Consider the following 18,650-nt stretch of genomic DNA (forward strand, 5'->3'; position numbering starts at 1 on the left):
TCTTGTTTGAATTGGCAGAGTGTCACATATTCAGAGTCAAGGATTTGGCATTGAAGTAGCTGCATAAAAATGTGGCTCAGCCGTCCTGCACAGCTCTTCTCTGTGATGCTTGGTCTCTGCTGAACCAGACCCCTCTGTCAAGCATATGGCTTGGTTTCTGTGTCTGTGTGCATTTTTGGCTCTGGTTTTGTTAGCAGTGCACTTAAAACTCAGGTTGTCCATGCATGGTCCCCAGGAGCCTCCACACCTTCCCACACTACCCTTGATCGGCAGTTTGATGAGCCTGCGAAGCCTACAACCTCCTCATGTGCTTTTCAAAGGACTTCAAGGGAAATATGGACAGACATACTCCTTAAAGATGGGCTCCCAGAGTGTCATTGTTGTCAACCAGCACAGACACGCTAGAGAAGTCCTGTTGAAGAAAGGAAAGACATTTGCAGGGAGACCCAGAACTGTGGGTATACCTCCTCTTTAACATCTTCTTCTTGTGCTAGTCAGTAGGTGTCATTTATGTTTTTTCCTTCTCTATCTCTGCCCTGTGTGATGAAGGTGACCACTGATGTTCTGACCAGAGATGGGAAAGATATTGCATTTGGAGACTACAGTGCTACTTGGAGGTTCCACAGGAAAATAGTCCATGGAGCTCTCTGCATGTTTGGAGAGGGCTCTGCATCCATTGAGAAGATCAGTGAGTACACTTCCCTCTACACTCCTTTCAAATTCCTTTCACTCAACATCAAGTTAATTTAAATTAATATGTATGAAATATTATTTTACTGCCCTGCATTCATTTGAAGACTAGTTTCACATTGTTTTTTCTTCACAGAAAACTGTCAGTTCAGACATATTATCAGAAATATGATGCATTGTTTTTACTATAAACTATCCAACATTATACAAAGTAGTTACACCACCCACAACATCAAATACTGCATGCACAGTAATTTCTCTCTCTCATTATCTACTCATGTCACCCTGAGAGTGTAGAGTCATTCTATATAATGTGTACTTTTACTTTGACATTTAAAGTACATTTTGCTGCAAGTACCTTTGTACTTTTTGTAAAGGGTTTGAATTACCTTGTTATTTTTATTTTTTTCTAAAGTAAATGATCTGAGTACTTATTTCAGAATCAGAATCAGAAATGCTTTATTAATATGTATAAAATAAAATTAATATAATAATAATATAATAAAAATAATACATTGGAAGGTGGCTGTATAAAAAATTACAGAATTGAAATGCAACTCTTACTGAGTAACAATCAATCTCTAATGGGTGTGTTGCAGCTTAAAATAGTAAGACATTTGCTACAGGTTTTTTATTATTTATAAATTCACTAGTTCATAAACTTTCAAACACCTCACAATCACACACGCATGCTCAGTTAATAGTTTTTGTTCAACAATGGTGCTCTATATATCCAGCAACATTACATAGGGATAAATGTGTTGCAGGAATAAGTGAACATTTCGATAAGATTTTTAGAAACTAAGCATTGTGAACATGTCAGTAAGTAAAAATGCTCTGTCCCCTTCACCCACTGTATCCTGCCTCAGTCTGTGCAGAGGCCCAGTCTTTGTGCTCTGTCCTGTATGAGGCAGCAGCTGCTGGAATAGCCCTGGATCTGTCTCCTGAGTTGACTCGTGCTGTCACCAACGTCATCTGTTCGCTCTGCTTCAACTCCTCCTACCACCGCGGAGACCCAGAGTTTGAGGCCATGCTGGACTACAGCCAGGGCATTGTTGACACTGTGGCAAAGGACAGCCTAGTTGACATCTTCCCGTGGTTACAGGTAGTCAACAATAACACTAAGGAATAACTTTGGCACACAATATTAATATAGGAAAATAAATCAGAGTATACATAAGAACATACAGGAGATAAACAGAAACATGATTAAAGGGGCTTTCTAACATCAGTGTGTTTCATCATCAGTATGCAAGTAAAAACTTCTCTTAATGTGGAATCATGGGTACACAGTTGTGTCCGCAGTTATACTGATTTGAATGAATGTAGTTATTTGTTTATATTGAATAAAATGTGCTTCAAGACTGGAGCAACACTAATTTCAAAGATGAAGGATGGAAGAATACACTGTTTCTTGAGAGTTTAGTAATATTTACATTAAAATATCTACAATTATCTAACCATATACTATATCATATTGTTTATAAAACCTAGTCCATGTCGGTCTGTCTGTCTGTCACAGATGTTTCCCAATGCAGACCTGTGCCTTCTAAAGCAGTGTGTTTCAATCCGAGACAAACTTCTACAGAAGAAATATGATGAACATAAAGTAAAGTATCCCATTTTAAAATTATACCCTATACTCTGTGTTATCACTAACGACGTAGAGATGGTTTATGGATGATATGCTACAGTAGGCAAAGGGCAATGAATGCATATAATATGCTCAAGAAATTACAACTGGAAGGTCATTTGTCAGTGTCTGAAGAGAAAGGGGAAGCAGCATTCAATTAATTCTGTTGACTTGTTTACTGTTTACTCTTCTATCTGAGATTCAGTGCACCACAGCTTAGTGAACATATTAAACCTTCTTTTTAAAAACAACTTAAATACTTGTCTTTGTGTATGGAGTCAATCACAGGCCAGTCGACTGTACAATTCAACAGATATGAAGGATAAGTACATTTTATACTTGGGTCTAAACGGGTCTTTGTAATTTGTGATTTTTAGGTTATAGCAGTTTTATCAGGATGTTTCTGTATAAATCAACAGCTGTGTAATTGTTATAATGTGTCATTACCTGGTTCTTAATTAAGGGAGAGAAATACTGGATAGGAACTTTGTAATACTAAATACAAAGACAGCATTGGCCATCAATAACCCATCCAACCAATCTATCTCAAGATACTCTAGCGTCTATTCCACGTTTTTGCTCTAAAAGATTGCTATTGTGAAACAAACTGTGGATAATGATATAACTCACCATAGCAGTACCAAGTCAATGTATCTGTTAAATGAAATACAATTGAGACTATTCATGGTTACCCCTTCAGGCAGATTATAGTGACCATGTGCAGAGAGACCTACTGGACGCTCTGCTGAGAGCCAAACGCAGCGCTGAGAACAACAACACAGCAGAGGTCAGTGCACAATCTGTTGGCCTCAGTGAAGACCACCTCCTCATGACAGTGGGAGACATCTTTGGAGCCGGAGTGGAAACCACAACCACTGTACTCAAATGGGCTGTCACCTTCCTCATTCATCATCCACAAGTAAGGTTTAATCAGAAGCAAGGTGCCATCCACTAATGATTATATGGATGTAAATCAGTCAGTCGGAGTTTGGCATATTGTTAATGCTGGCTTTTTTGTATGTAGAATGTAGAAATTGGAGAAAACTATTGCGTGACTTAAGTTACAGTCTCTCTGTAATCCACTAGATGGCACACTAACTCTATTGAAGTTAAGGGGAGAAGCATCATTTCCACAATTAAGGATTTAGATTTTATAGTTGATGTCACTTCTGAGTTTTGACTAGAAGAAATACCATTAAGAGACTATAAAGCTTTTATCTGACTGACAGATACTTCAACCTATCACAGTTAGCCATTGTGGCTGCCATCCCCAAATCAGTGTATGGTCATCTAGACTTCAGAAACCTGTGGGTGAAGTCACAGATGCTACATACTACAAAATGTTCATGCTGATATATTTCATGAAAGTGATCACTTCAAATTAACCCTCACGGCTATCAACCTGCAATAATCTGTGCGTTATTAGAGAGACACAGCTGCAGGAAAGATGGCATTTGTGTATATGAAGTGTGAAATTCATGCAGGGCTGCCTGAATCTTCACTACACGTCACACACTCTGTCTCCCCATATTTAATAGCCACTTCAGTTAAAGGTTGAAAATCACAAAAAAATAGGTTTGATTTTTAAATGTAAAATTCTATGAATCATAGCTTTTCAAAACCATGAAAAGTGAGAGAAAAACTTACTGCCATGGATCCTTCTGACTGTGTTTCTGTCTGCGTAGGTGCAGAGACGTATCCAGGAGGAGCTGGACAGTAAGGTGGGATCGGGGCGGTCACCCCAGCTCAGTGACAGAGGCAGTCTCCCCTACCTGGAGGCCACCATAAGGGAGGTGTTACGGATCCGCCCTGTGGCCCCTCTACTCATCCCCCATGTGGCCCTCAGTGACACCAGGTACATTCAACACTGCCATGGTAATCATCACTTCCAATAGGGTGGAAACAATACACCTGGGGCTTAATTTGTAAAACAGTGCATAGGATTCATGCTAAAAGTGTATGTGCACACCAAAACCAAAAATGTCACTCATACAAGAAAATGCACTTAGTGGTAACATTGGTGTGTCAGGGAACTCGTATGCCTATATGCATTTTTTTAATCTTATTCAAAATGGCATGCATTATTAAATTCAGAGACAGCTGCAATATCCCCAATCTATGAGATTTAACAGGAGTGGTAAATATCAAACAGTATTAATCATATTACACACATACCTGTCAACCAGTGGTCAGTGCTTGTACTGGTATGGTTTGGTTTATTAATATTTATATTAAAAACTATTAATCTCTTTTTTCCTTTTGGAACAGTTATGTTGCAGGAGCAAAAATAACACTGCTGGTTTAATGTTTTGAGTTAACAAACAAGTGCACACACTCCCTCACCAAGTTTGTTTTTATAGATCCCAGCTTGTGTGTGAAAAGTGGTGTAGATACAAATGGGGTCATAAATAAGGGCCCCTGACCATAAACCAATCAATAAAGCATGTAATGTTGTTATGTTGTGCTGACATGAGGTGGATTCTGGAAGATATTGCCCATGACCTTGTTCCCATGAAGATTTCTTTTCAAACATGTTGACATTCAGTCTGAGAGAACTCTATTAGCTTGTCCTCTATCTCTGTGCTGCTCTGTAGCATTGGGGACTTCACTGTGAGGAAAGGAACTCGAGTCATCATCAACCTGTGGTCTCTGCACCATGATGAGAAGGAATGGAAAAACCCTGAGCTCTTTGACCCTGGTGAGAGGAATCTTCTGTTTATTGTGCCATATTTTTTTTACCCTGCAATATGATGAACTTAAGTTAATTGGCATATTTGGAGCCAGTAGTTATTGCTATTCTGACTTTGGCAGATAATTAAATCTGTTTGATGTTTTACTGAAGTCAATAAAGAATCAGATTAATGATTATACAAACAAAGAAGCAATATCTTGCCACTGTTATTGATATTAAAGACATGGTTTTATCCTTATCACCCTTAATGGTCTAAATGCAGTAAAACATATATGAATCCTAAAAAGATTTTAATTCTGGGTGAAAAGACGAATATGAACCTCTAAAACGTGTTTAGTTGAGTTAATTTTGATAGTGTTTCCCAATACAACTTAACAGAATGACATTTTATTTGTGCTGCTTACAATGCTGAAACAGCAAAAGCTATGTGTCTCTACAAACAAAAAAACCTAATTGCTCAAGACAATCCAAACTTCACTTACTGAAGCCATTGTCTCTGGAAAAACGAGTTGAGGTCTTAGTTCCATTCATCTCTGTGACTGGGTGAAGGCAGATGTCAAATCCTGGACAAATAAAACCAGCTATGAATACCTAAATGCCTTTAATAGCTGCCCCTGCAAGATAGTACTGATGCATGATTCTTAGACAATTAAGTATTTCTTACACATATCTAAAATATGATGATCTCAACTCCAAGAACATCAACACTAACCCCAGAATTCTCCCTCTGCAGGTCGGTTCTTAAACAATGATGGCACAAGTCTGATTATTCCGTCGTCTAGCTACCTGCCGTTTGGTGCAGGGGTCAGAGTCTGTCTGGGTGAAGCCTTGGCCAAGATGGAGCTCTTCCTCTTCCTGTCTTGGATCCTACAGCACTTCACCCTCTCTGTCCCATCAGGCCACTCTCTGCCCAGTCTGGAGGGCAAGTTTGGCGTGGTCCTCCAGCCAGCCAAGTTCAAGGTGAATGCCACACCTAGACAAGGGTTGGAGAGAAAAAAGTGCCAGGCATGTTAAGACTGGCTTCGCGTTCTGGACAGCAATTGCTCTCAGTTGTGCAATGAACATCACACAGTACGTCAACCATGTAATGGTGAACTTGACATATCAGAATATCTCTTTGTAATGCATGATATTTTATTATTATTTCTTAACAATTTGCAGTGTCAACTAACTGTTCCCCAAATTATTTATAAATAAAGTTATCTCTGATGCTGTAAGAAACCTGAAATGACTAAAAAGCATCATCAATGAAGTGTCAGAAAGAGTGGGGATTTGGTGATGACCACTAAAAGTGCTTTACCGTACAGTTTTTTTGCCATTCACCTATTAACACATATATTCATACAGTGCATATATGTGCAGCACTTTATGTGAGAGCGGCAGATCCATCAGGGGCTATTTGGGGTTCAGTATCTTGCCCATGGACACTTTGGTTGGAGGATGACATGCTCTACCCCCTGAGTCACAGCTGCTCCAACTACAAACATAGTATATCATAGCAGTGTTTGCTTGAAAAGAAAACCTTGGTTATGAGGATTTGATTTCATTTTGTCAGACTGTTTCACAAACCTTTACATGGGTTTTCTCTGAGTACTCTAGCTTCCTCCACAGACATGCAAATTGGGTTTTTGGGCAGCCCCTCTCATTCATTAATCTGATTGTGGTCCTGAGCTGTGTCTTTGTCTCAGCTGCTGTACAAAGTGTTTTCACCAGACAATTAAGATGGAGGCTATTTGTTCTGGGTCACGTGAAGAACGTGTCAGTCTGGGTTGTGTGAGCCTGATTCTCTGGCTTTAGCAGTGTTTCTGTGCCTCTATAGCGCTATCCATTCATACACCTTGTCTTGACTGACACAGAGCTCACCCTATTCACTTGCAAACTCATTGTAATTGGTTCGACATTGAGGTTTACATAGAAATTTGCCGAGGCGACCCTCGACTCATGTCTGCCATTAGCAGGTGCAAAATCCACCCCAAAAGATTTTTAGAGTTGTCCCCAAGTCCTGAAGTGACAGCTTCAAGTGGCTCTGTAGTGGTCCTCAATGCTCATCTCACCAAATCCCTCTTCTTCATGTAGTTCATTGGAAGGTGGCAACCAACATCAAATCCTTCCTTCAAACTCTGTATTTGTTTCCATACAACCTTTTAAAGTTCTGTATTGACTTCAATTACCATCAGAATAGGGCCAAGACAGAAGAGCTGGTAACACTGACATCATCATCTTCAGTGTGTGTATGTGAAAACTTTTTTTGTTTTTATCTCTGCCTTGTAAGGTGACATTAATAAAATGTATTTTTACTATCATTACAGCTCTTTGGGACACTTTTACTTTGTCTGGTTCTAAAAGCACCACAGCAGCAACAATGCTCTTTCTTTACTAAAGAGCATTTGTGTTTGTTCTTCATCTACTTTAGTTGCATGTTTTCAGCAAGATCCACAGCTTAACTCAGGCTTGTCTTTATTGTTTGTCCATTTATCTTTAAATGACCTGACAGTCATACAGAAAGAACAGACTGCCCTGAAAGACATTTTAGTGGGCTGTTTTACTATGTATAAAATTATGTATTTATGTGTCATTGCAGAAACAAAGACTTGTCTTGCCTCATAGTTCTGTACCATCTTACTATAAATTGACTTGATTTTGTGACAATGTATTATGTGGCGACTTCAAGTGCGCTACAGTTTATCAAAGACGCTCTATAAACTAGTGACAGGTGTTTACAGTGGTTTAAATAATGTAACTAGCATGTTTGTGCTAATGAGCCTACTGTAGAGTTAGCACTTTTTTATGGTTAGTTTTGGAATTTTTCTATCACAAAATAATATACTCACATGTCATATATACACACAGTTTGTAGTCGCTGTAATTACTTTAAGGCTCTTCTCTATAGTAGACATGTAGTATCCACTTTGTAGGGAGGGCTTTAAGAAATTGTGATAAAATCCAATAGAGCTTTTTCCATTTTCCATGCCTCTTAAAAGTAATATCAAGCATGGGCAGCTTAAGTTAGCCAACTAATGAAGGGAAAGAAGCATAGCGCTAAATCAAAGCCCCCGGCTCAACACCATCACATTCGTGTTTCCAATAAATTTTCCCTTCTCAGCAACGCATCGGCTGAGGACATGACTCTGGTCATTGGAGACTCTGTAGTACGACATGTGAAGTTTACGTCACCAGCGACCATAGTTAAGTGTATCTCCGGGGCCAGAGCTGGAGACATAGAGTCAAATCTTAAACTGCTGGCTAAACTTAACAGTAAATTTAATAAGATTATTATCCATGTGGGCAGTAACGACACCCACCTGCGTCAGTCGGTGGTCACTAAAATGAATGTTAAATCGGTGTGTACATACGTCAAAACTATGTCCAACACTGTAATCTTCTCTGTCCCCCTGCCAAATATGAGTAGTGATGACATGTTTAGTTGCATGCATCAATTTAACAGCTGCTTGTCAAAGTGGTGCCCGGACAATAATGTGGGCTATATAGACAATTGGCCAAAATTCTGGGGAAAGCCTGGTCTCATGAGGAGAGATGGCATCCACCCCACTTTGGATGGAGCCTCTCTTATGGCTAGAAATATTATAACCTATTTAGCTTGACAATTCAGAGTCGAGACCAGGCAGCAGAGTTGCAGTCCTACACACTTCTCTGCGCTTCTGGATCAGTTACCTACATCTATGATAAAGACTTTGTCTGCCCCCAAAACTCATAATGTCCCCATTAGACAGATAGGAAGGAGAGGAGCATTCCACAGTAACCTAGTAAAAATCAAGACAACCCATGCCACAGAATCTAAACATAGTAAAATTAAATGTTGCTTACTAAACGTCAGATCACTCAGGTCCAAATCTCTACTGATCAATGACCTGATAAGTGATCACAAATTTGATTTATTCTGTCTAACAGAATCCTGGCTCCAACAGGACGAATTTGTGATCCTAAATTAAGCTAACAGTAATACACATATTCCCCGAAGGTAGAGGTGGAGGGGTAGCAACAATATATAACTCTTACCTTCCAATTACCCCTCGAGTTTCAGAACATTTTACATCGTTTGAAAGCCTCACCCTTTGTCTTTCCCACCCAACCCTCAAACAACATAAACCTGTTTATTTAACCATCCTTTATAGCCCACCCGCTGCTTATACAGAGTTTCTAAATGAATTTGCAGAATTTCTGTCAGAATTAGTCCTTAGTGCAGATAAAATCATCATCATGGGTGACTTTAACATTCATGTTGATGAAGCAAATGATAGCCTCAGAGGTACGTTTAACTCTCTGATAGATTAATTAGGTTTCAGTCAGCACGTAGATAAACCAACTCATAACTTAAACCACACCTTAGACCTTATACTGACACATGCCATTGATGTAGCAACTGTACTCAGGCGAGTCAAAAATTATCCCATAGTCGGTTACTGTCCAATAACAAAATTGATCAATTCAAGGAGATAATTCCCTCTATTCTGCAGCCATGCATAAATGAAATGCGTGATAATCTTTTCAACCTCGCTCCTGCAGAACTCGATTACTTAGTGGATAATACAACCTCATCACTTCAAACTCTCCTTGATAGTATTGCTCCTCTGAAAAAGAAGTTAATTCATCAGAGGTTCACTCCGTGGTTTACTTCTGAAACTCAGACCCTAAAACAGGCAACACGGAGGTTAGAGAGGAAGTGGCACTCCGCCCGTTCTGAAGTTAATTTTACTTCCTGGAGGAGTTGCCTTGAAGTGTATAAAACAGCTCTTCAACGTGCCAGAACCTCACATTACTCTAGCCTAATAGAGGACAATAAGAACAACCCCACATTTCTCTTCAGCACTGTAGCCAGGCTGACCAAGATCCACAGCTCTATTGAACCAAAATCCCATTGTCATTGAGCAGCAATGATTTTATTCACTTCTTCACTGATAAAAATTTAAACTATCAGAGAGAAAATTCACCTTTACTCCTGAAAAACTCACAAACTGTCAACGATGAAAAAAGTGTAAACCTAGACTTACAGTTAGATCAGTTCTCCCAGATCACCCTTTCACAGCTATCTTCTTTAGTCTCATCCTCTAAAACTTCAACCTGCTTGCTGGACCCCATCCCTACTCAGCTCTTTAAAGAGGCTTTTTTAGAAGTCGGCAGCACCGTATTGAATCTTATAAATAGCTTTTTATTAACTGGCTATGTACCACAGGCTTTTAAACTAGCAGTAATTAAGCCTCTGCTAAAGAAGCCCAGCTTAGATGCAGGTATCTTAACAAATTACATACCTATATCAAACCTCCCATTTACTTCTAAACTTTTAGAAAGAGCTGTTGTAAATCAGCTGCTCGATCACCTCCAGAGAAATGACCTGCAGGAGGCCTATCAGTCTGGATTTAGAATGCACCATAGTACAGAGTCAGCACTTTTAAAAGTTTCAAATGATATTCCTCTAGCCTCTGACCAAGGTCTTGTCTCCATGCTGGTCATGTTAGATCTCAGTGCTGCATTCGACACCTTTGACCATAACATTCTCTTTCAAAGATTAGAGCAAGAGGTTGGGATTGGAGGGACAGCTTTAAACTGCTTTAGGTCTTATTTATCAAATAGATTCCACTTTGTTAGTGTTAATGATGAATACTCATCATACACTAAAGTTAATCATGGAGTCCCACAAGGTTCGGTTCTTGGCCCAATACTCTTTAATTTATACATGTTACCATTAGGCATTATTAGAAAACATAACATTCTTTTTCACTGCTATGCAGATGACACCCAGTTATATTTATCTATGAAGCCAGACAAACTGAACCATTTAATTTGACATCAAAACTGTGTTAAAGACATCACGGCCTGGATGACCCAGAATTTCTTATTGTTAAACACAGACAAAACTGAGGTCATAATCCTGGGTCCTAGGCATCTCCGAGAAACTCTGTCTAACCAGTCGGTTAACCTAGATGATATCCGCCTGGTTCCAAACTCCACTTTGAAGAACCTAGGAGTTATCATTGATGAAGATCTGTCACTTACCCAACACATTAGTCAAACCTCAAGAATAGCTTTCTTTCATCTGCGTAATATAAAGAGAATCAGACACATCCTGTCAAAAAAGGATTCTGAAAAATTGATTCATGTCTTTATTTCATCTAGGCTAGACTACTGCAACTCCCTATTATCAGGGTGTCCCAGCAGATCCTTAAAAACCCTTCAGCTGATGCAGAATGCTGCTGCACGAGTACTGACGAGTACAGAAGACGGGATCACATTACTCATGTCTTAGCTTCACTTCACTGGCTCCCTGTTAAACAGAGGATAGAGTTCAAAATCCTCCTACTGACTTATAATGCCTCAACAATCAGGCCCCATCATATATTAAAGAGCTCTTAACCCCTTACTACCCCCACAGACCACCTCACTCCCTAAACTCTGGACTCCTTGTAGTGCCTAGAGTTACTAAGAGTAGAATGGGTGGTAGAACTTTTAGTTACCAAGCTCCTCTCCTTTGGAACCAGCTCCCACTCTCAGTGAGGGAGGCAGATACAGTCTCTACATTTAAGGCTAGACTTAAAACCTTCCTTTTTGATAAAGCTTTTAGCTCAACCCTGAACCATAGTCATCCATAGCTATGCTGCAATAGGCCTACACTGCTTGGGGATCACCCATCAGGCACCAGCACCTTCTATCTTCCTCTCTCTTCTTCAGTCTCTGCCTGGTTTATTTTGTTATACCTTATTACATATCTCTTAACTCCTTGGGTCTTCTCCTCCCCTCCTTGGTCCATACTGTGCGGCTCTCCGGAGCCGGTCCTGGCTCGGGTCCTGATGAGGGATGGACCTAGTGAGGTCACCGGTCTTTCGCAGGGCTGACATGGAGGGTCACGCAACCACCAGACCTCCCACCTGAGGACAATCTGGAGCCATGGGTCCTATTACTGCGCATGTGAACCATCAGGAAGGCAGGAGTGCCTGGGGGGACCAACGTGCCCTTGGAAGACCATGCAAAAGTCCATGTGGAGATTCCCGGGCTGCATTCAAGCCCCTGACCTGACACTTGACTCAACCCCCCCCTTCATTTCCTTTTGTTCCCCTGTAATACTTGTTATTTCTCCATCAACCCAACCGGTCCTGGCAGAGGCCGTCCACACCGAGCCCGGTTCTGCCGGAGGTTTCTTCCACCTGGTAGTTTTTCCTCCCCGCTGTTGCTCATGCTTGCTCAGTGTGGAACAAGTTGGATTTTGTGTTTCTTAAGATCTTGGACTTTTGTGCAGCACCCTGAGACAACTGTTTGTTGTGATACCGTGCTATATAAATACATTTGATTGGTTGATTGATCTTCCAAAGTCTTTTAAGAATATGTCCACAGGCATTGTTTCCTTGCTGATGAAACCCAGATAATAAACTAACAAGTGAATAATTTAACACAGACTGTTGGAACCTCTTTATATACCTTAAAATGCATGTCTGCCATGTAGCAAATTGTTACTGCTGCTAGTATATGAGTATTGCTTTGAAAGTAAATTGGAACCACTCATCCAACAGTTTTCGTGTCATTCCATGTTTGTATTACATATGGTTGAGAAAATCTTTGCAATCCATGTACAAAACACCTACTGTTACACAAGAGTCCCTCAGTTTTCCTCTGCATATGTGATTGCTGAGCAGTCCAGCTGCCTCTAAACGTCAGCAGAACCAGTTTCACAAAAATGCAAGTGCACAAAAACAGATTGCTGACATTTCTTGGGGAAACTTGTTTAACTGCAGAGTTGAGGAAGACACTGGTAAACATATATAAAACAAAAAGAACAAAATAAGAATGTAAGAATTCTGCTTTAGAGGTAAGAGAGCTGTGAACAAGCATTATAGGTAACAACTAAGCATTTAGAAAACATTGCTACTATAGCATGAATGTAAAAAGAAACCATGAAAGAAATAGTTGTGTTGGTTTGAGACCTGGAAATCGAAAAAACTCCTCGATTACTCAACATGTTATGCAGTTGATGGAAGAGGAATACTAGAATTGTGTATTGAACAGTGAATGTATGTGTAGTACCATATGATTGTTTTGAATTTTGAATTTGAATTTCAAGTAAATAAATAAATAAAATCAGATCAGATCCCAAAATTGTGACTTTTTTCACCATAATTCTTCAATATTTAAATGTGTGTTTAGGCTGAACATGAAGTTTTTGTTTCTTTGTTTTGTTATTTAGCAAAGATGTGACAATTCACAGATTTCTCTGGGAGGCTCAAATTCAAGTGAAAAAAATGCATCCATGTGAATTAAAAACAGATTGTATCTTTTGGCTTATCCCCACATTATCTTATATAATATTATTCTCATTTTATTATCCATGCAATTACAGAGATGAGAAACTGAGAAGTATGTCTGTACATTTTCATCTTTTGGAGGTAAACATAAAGACAAAGAGAATCAGCTTCATGTCAGTTCTACCATAATCCTTGCATTTATAAAGAATAATAGAGATCTTGCTGCAATCATGTTATATTAGTTTGGTTTCAGATGTGACATTCATGTCAACACTGAAGTTATCATTACAACTTACATTACAATACAAAAAAAACTATTGTCAAAGTTTTGATCTTTCCAACTTGACACTTAAGATATGTTTCAGGAATCTATGTTGTCACACAAACTCATTCATCAGTTGACTTGAATTGACAAGTCACAAACATTGGAATCCTCCCCACCTTCAACATAGAATGTGGGAAAACAGGGATTGTATTCTTCACATCACCTCCATTTCAGAATTTGTCCTGTTTTTTAGTGTTGATGCATAGCGAGCATTCCCAGTAATTTTTTATTTAACTCTAACCCTAACTATTTTGATCACAAAAACATTATTGGAAGAAGAAAATGTCACATGCTGCCAATTTAAATTCAAGAAATATTTGAAATAGTTATCATACATAAAAATAATGGAACATTTTCTATCAACCAAACTAACCCCTGATGCTTTTTAAAATTTACAAGATCATTGTCAACTTTTTTTTAAAACTAAACAATTAGGTTAAATTGTATAGTAAAAACATTTAACAAGAGTCAATATTATACAAAAAATATTATTAAAAAACTGAATGAATTAAAGTGCAAATGGCAAATGCATCCTTCTGTGGAAACATTACCCAAATTTCGCCTTTCCATTTTCTCGGCAACCTGGCTCTATAGAAAAGAGCCACATCAACGTGTGTTGGCTTCAGTGTAGCTCAGCATGCTCTGTGGGTCTGGACTGAGATCTGTAGGTTAAACTACAGTAACATCTCTGTTCAACTAGTCCTTTTCTATCTAATTGTGTGTACTCGTGCGTGCGTGCATTAACAGCAGTTAAGATTTGTAAATCATCAGCTGAGTCCCACAAAGTATATAGACATATATATGACGCACGTCTAACATTATTCCTCAAATATTTTCCCAAAATAAATCTTCCAACACTAATCAATCCTGGCAGATGCGTCATAAAAATATTCCTTTCAGCAAGAGTTGAAGAAGGAGGTAACATCGAAACGGAGGTTAGACCTCAATCCACCTTTTCAGATTTTTTCCAGATAATATCTACAGATCAGTCTGGTAGAGAAAAATGTCTGACATGAATGGGCTGCTTATATATGTTATTGTATCTATGGAGATGATGATGGATTTTCATTCTGAGCTGTTATATGACAAGTTATCCTTCCTTCATCAGTTCGGTGTAATGTGTTAAAGCTACGCATGAAAATCTGTCATTTCACCCATTGTCCTCAGTGAAGCTGGGATGGGCAGTAATGGATAAGATAAGGCTCAGCTTCCAGGATTTGTATCAGATGACCTGTGAAACTTTAGGTTTTGCTGTGTCAGAATTTTGAATGAAATAAATATCAATTTATAATGGAAAAACTTTAAAACAAGCAGTAAACAGGGCTGAACACTGGTCTGCTGTCTGTCTAGCTCTGCTAAATTCAACACTCCATAATTGGCTTTTGGGGTTACTTTACTTTACTGGGTTCTAGTTAAAGGACCCTTACATTTCTTTAAGCTCTTGATGCCAACTGCTGCCAACTCCTGCAGTTCACTGACAAAGAGACTTGTTGTAATGAATGTTGTAATGAATTCAGTTTTTAATCACAGTAATAAATTATAATAGAACACCTGATTAGTCTGACAGTGCTGGTCCGTTTGGAAAAGCTTTTCTTTTTCTTTTTCTTTTATATAAATACTTTAAACAACAACCAATCTATTTATGTAAGACTTTATGTAAGAAGTCTTTTCTCATGAATGTTGGAAATACTGTTATTTTGTTGACATGCTCTGTAACACACGTGTGACTCTATGTGAGGTTTCTAAAAAAAAATTCCCCTATTAGTTTTTTCTTACTCTTGTTGAGGTTTAAGGGCAGATAATGGCACCTTGTTTAGCCCTATGAGACAAATTGTGATCTGTGAATATGGGCTATACATATACAATTTGATTTGACTTTGTTTCCAAGTCTGCTAACCTGCCATTAGCAAATGACATTAAGACAGACCAATCACATGAATTTATTGTGACAAATGAACTCTCTACTCTGATATTAGGCATTTTTTGCTACTTTTGTCTTCATATGTGCATAAGCTTTCAGTTAAAGCAATAAACTCAGTACTACAAGACTAAAAGATCTAATATAGTCAAAAACAGTGAACAGGGGATGCATTTCTGTTATTACTTTGAACTACATTTAGTGTCTGCATACACAGTTGTACAATCAGTTTGACATTTATTGGGAGCAACCAGCTAGAACTAACATCTAATCCTCTAAAATGTGTTACCCAATGTGTTGTAGGATGGAGTTTGTCGTGCTGTCAAATTGAATTGTGTATAACAGAGTTGTTTCTCCACAGTTGAATCAACAACTCTATAAAAAAAAGTTTCCAGACAAACTGAACATTTAAATCTTCATTAAGAAGGAGTTATTACTGTTCTTCTGATTTAGACTGGACTAGGTTTAGCTGGTGTTCCTAATAAATTGCCAGATGAGTGAATATGTATATTGGCACAGACTGTTCATGCAGACCCTCTTTGACTTTCTGTCAGCAGATGAAGGGCTTGATTCTGCTGGCAATATTACGTAATTTTACTTGATTTACTATTTTTTATGCAGTAGGGAAATATTATTTTGAAGCGAGAGAGGGAGCAAGCAAGAGAAACAACAGAGACAGAGGCCTGCAGTAACACAACAGTGTGGTACAGCAGTACATGCAAAACTGGCTAGCACAAACAGGGAAACTCCCTGTTTGTCTGTTCTACCAGGTCACTCATGTGAAACTTTGAAGCCAGAGTATGGGAGGAGCAGAGAGTATGATTTTGAAATGTTCTTGTTCTGTCCTAAAGAAAATTTGCATGTCCAAACTTTGTCAGAGCAGACTTCTCAGTCAAAGAAACTGGAGCCTGCGCTTCTGCTGAATATTTCTCAGACTGAACATAAACAAAGTCAGTCAGAGTGAGTAGCAGCAGTCATAGTAGCCTATCATTCGGTGGAGATCCAGATGATAGTTGACAAGAGAACAGAGGCTCAGAGTGGATGGACTGATTCCAAGCAGGTTGCTATTCTTATAGCCAGTGGATGATGTGTCTTGTTTAGTTCCAAACAAGTTAACATAACTTACAGTATGTCGACAGAGTCACTGAATCCATTGCAAACCCAACAGTTATTCTTTTCTTCAATCATCAGATCCAAATAAAGCCAAACTGCCTTAGTTTTGGAACAAAGCAAATTGGAACAAAGAATAAAGCCAGTCTTTGGGTAAAAATAAACTATTCTCATGCTGGCTGGACTTCTCTGTTATGTGGATCCCTGCAGACAGTGTGTGAACCTGGCTGGGTCACATGGCTCGATGATACAGCAGCCGTGAGATGGTGGGTTCAGGTACAGAGCTGTTATGGTGGAGTTTATGATAACAGTGACGGGATAGTGGTGGTGTGACATGTCAGTTTTCAGCCAGTGACAGTGCTAGAGCTGCCCGCAGTGCTGCCTCTTCATCAATGCTGTAGTCCTAAGGAAAGGCAAAAACAAAAGCTGCTAGTCAATGCAAACCATATGATGCAACCTTCATCTAATACATTCAAATATACCATCTTATTTAGGGAGGCTGCTCAAAATCCATCAGTTTGTGTGAATAATCATGTAAACAATCTAAGATTATTAATTATAGTCAGTGAAGCCCAGATCTAGGGCTGGGCAATAAAATGATTGCGATAATTATCTGCTGGGTGACTGTCCGGAGGGGGCATTGTGCTACCTCAAAGCCCACAATTAAGGACACACCAGTTCATGTTTCAAACAGATTTTCTCCACGCAACGACACACCGGTTGAGAAGCAAACTCTGGTCATTGGCAACTCGGTCTTGAGAAACGTGACGTTAGCGACACCAGCAGCCATAGTCAGGGGCCAGAGCAGCCGACATCGAGTCCAAACTGAAGATGCTGGTTAGAGCCAAATGTAAATATATTAAGATCGTACTTCACGTCAGCAGCACCAACTCCCGGCTTCGTATGTCAGAGGTCATTTAAGTTAATGTGGAGTCTGTGAGTGCTTCTGCAAAAATGACTCTAGTTTTCTCTGGACCTCTTCCTAATACAACCGCCGATGACATGTTTAGCCGCATGTTGTCATTTAACCTCTGGCTGTTGAGGTGGTGTCCTGCAAACGGTGTGGGCTTTGTAGACAATTGCCACACTTTTTGAAGAAAACCTGGTCTTGTAAGGAGAGACAGCGTTCATCCCACTTGGGATGGAGCAGCTCTCTTATTATTGTCGGTGACTTTAATATTCATGTAGACAATAATAATGATAGCCTTAGTGTTGCATTCATTTCAGTATTAGTCTCAATTGGCTTCTCATGTTCTACATGTCTACCTGATAGTGCTGTAGCTACATTTAAGGAAATAATTCCAAATACATTTAACTCTGTATTATCTGTAGTAAATTAGCTCTCTGGTATAATTCCAACGCACATGAATTAAAACAAGCTGCTTACTACTCCACATTAATAGAAGAAAATAAAAAACAACCCCAGGTTTCTCTTCAGCACTGTAGCCAGGCTGACGGAGTCAGACCTCCATCCAACCCAGTATTCATCCATCCCAGAATAGCAATATCTTTATGACCTTCTTTAATGATACAATTCTAACTATTAGAAATAAAATCTACAATCTCCTGCCCTCAGTTGACACTGATACACCATCTAGCACAGAAACCTCAGAAACAGCTGAGAATCCTACCAACTATTTAGACAGCTTCTCTCTGATCACCCTTGATCAGCTGACCACAATAATCTTATCATCTAAACCCACAACTCTTATATGCCATTCCTACAAAGTTACTTACCAGTCAGGAATTTGGGAGTCATCTTTGATAAGATAAGATAAGTTAAGATAGACTTTATTCATCCCACACTGGGGAAATTTGGACATTACAGCAGCAGAAGGGCATTAAGATAGAGAAAAATTTAAATAAAATTTAAATAACAAATAAGAAAATAAGAATAAAAATATACATATAAAGAAGAATGTAAACACAAGGATACCGGAAATTCACAGTGATATTGCGCATGGGAAGTGGAAATATACATTGTATGTAACAATTCAAAAAGTTTTGCACAACACACCTGAAGATTGAATATG

At 39.0% G+C, this 18,650-nt stretch overlaps 2 protein-coding genes across 3 annotated transcripts in view; one reads left to right on the top strand and one right to left on the bottom strand.

Moving 5' to 3' along the window:
- Positions 1–6,236, top strand: cyp17a1 (cytochrome P450, family 17, subfamily A, polypeptide 1). The gene is made up of 8 exons (XM_069538856.1): positions 1–454; positions 550–688; positions 1,560–1,795; positions 2,213–2,299; positions 3,024–3,242; positions 4,009–4,178; positions 4,918–5,021; positions 5,749–6,236. Exons 1-8 carry the CDS (start codon positions 146–148, stop codon positions 6,027–6,029), a joined length of 1,545 nt encoding a protein of 514 aa, XP_069394957.1. The 5' UTR covers positions 1–145; the 3' UTR covers positions 6,030–6,236.
- The window catches only part of LOC109639875 (E3 ubiquitin-protein ligase RNF166), a 22,322-nt gene continuing 9,520 nt past the window's right edge, over positions 5,849–18,650 (bottom strand). The window contains exon 6 of one of the 2 annotated variants that reach the window (XM_069538860.1): positions 5,849–5,988. In XM_069538860.1, the coding sequence (XP_069394961.1) occupies positions 5,971–5,988 (18 nt within the window). In that variant the 3' untranslated portion in view covers positions 5,849–5,970. Of the gene's footprint in view, positions 5,989–15,089; positions 17,021–18,650 lie in introns of those variants that run through there. The other variant, XM_020103563.2, reaches the window with a different exon arrangement.

Source organism: Paralichthys olivaceus, chromosome 14 (genome assembly GCF_024713975.1).
Source record: "Paralichthys olivaceus isolate ysfri-2021 chromosome 14, ASM2471397v2, whole genome shotgun sequence".
Taxonomy (NCBI): Eukaryota; Metazoa; Chordata; class Actinopteri; order Pleuronectiformes; family Paralichthyidae; genus Paralichthys; species Paralichthys olivaceus.

What these genes read in the sequence shown, in the direction of transcription:
- cyp17a1 (XM_069538856.1), top strand. Translation starts at nt 146, where the DNA reads ATGGCTTGGTTTCTGTGTCTGTGTGCATTTTTGGCTCTGGTTTTGTTA. An exon ending in ACATCTTCCCGTGGTTACAG is followed by an intron (nt 1,796 to 2,212) that starts GTAGTCAACAAT and finishes TGTCTGTCACAG; the next exon opens with ATGTTTCCCAATGCAGACCT. An exon ending in CCCTGAGCTCTTTGACCCTG is followed by an intron (nt 5,022 to 5,748) that starts GTGAGAGGAATC and finishes CTCCCTCTGCAG; the next exon opens with GTCGGTTCTTAAACAATGAT.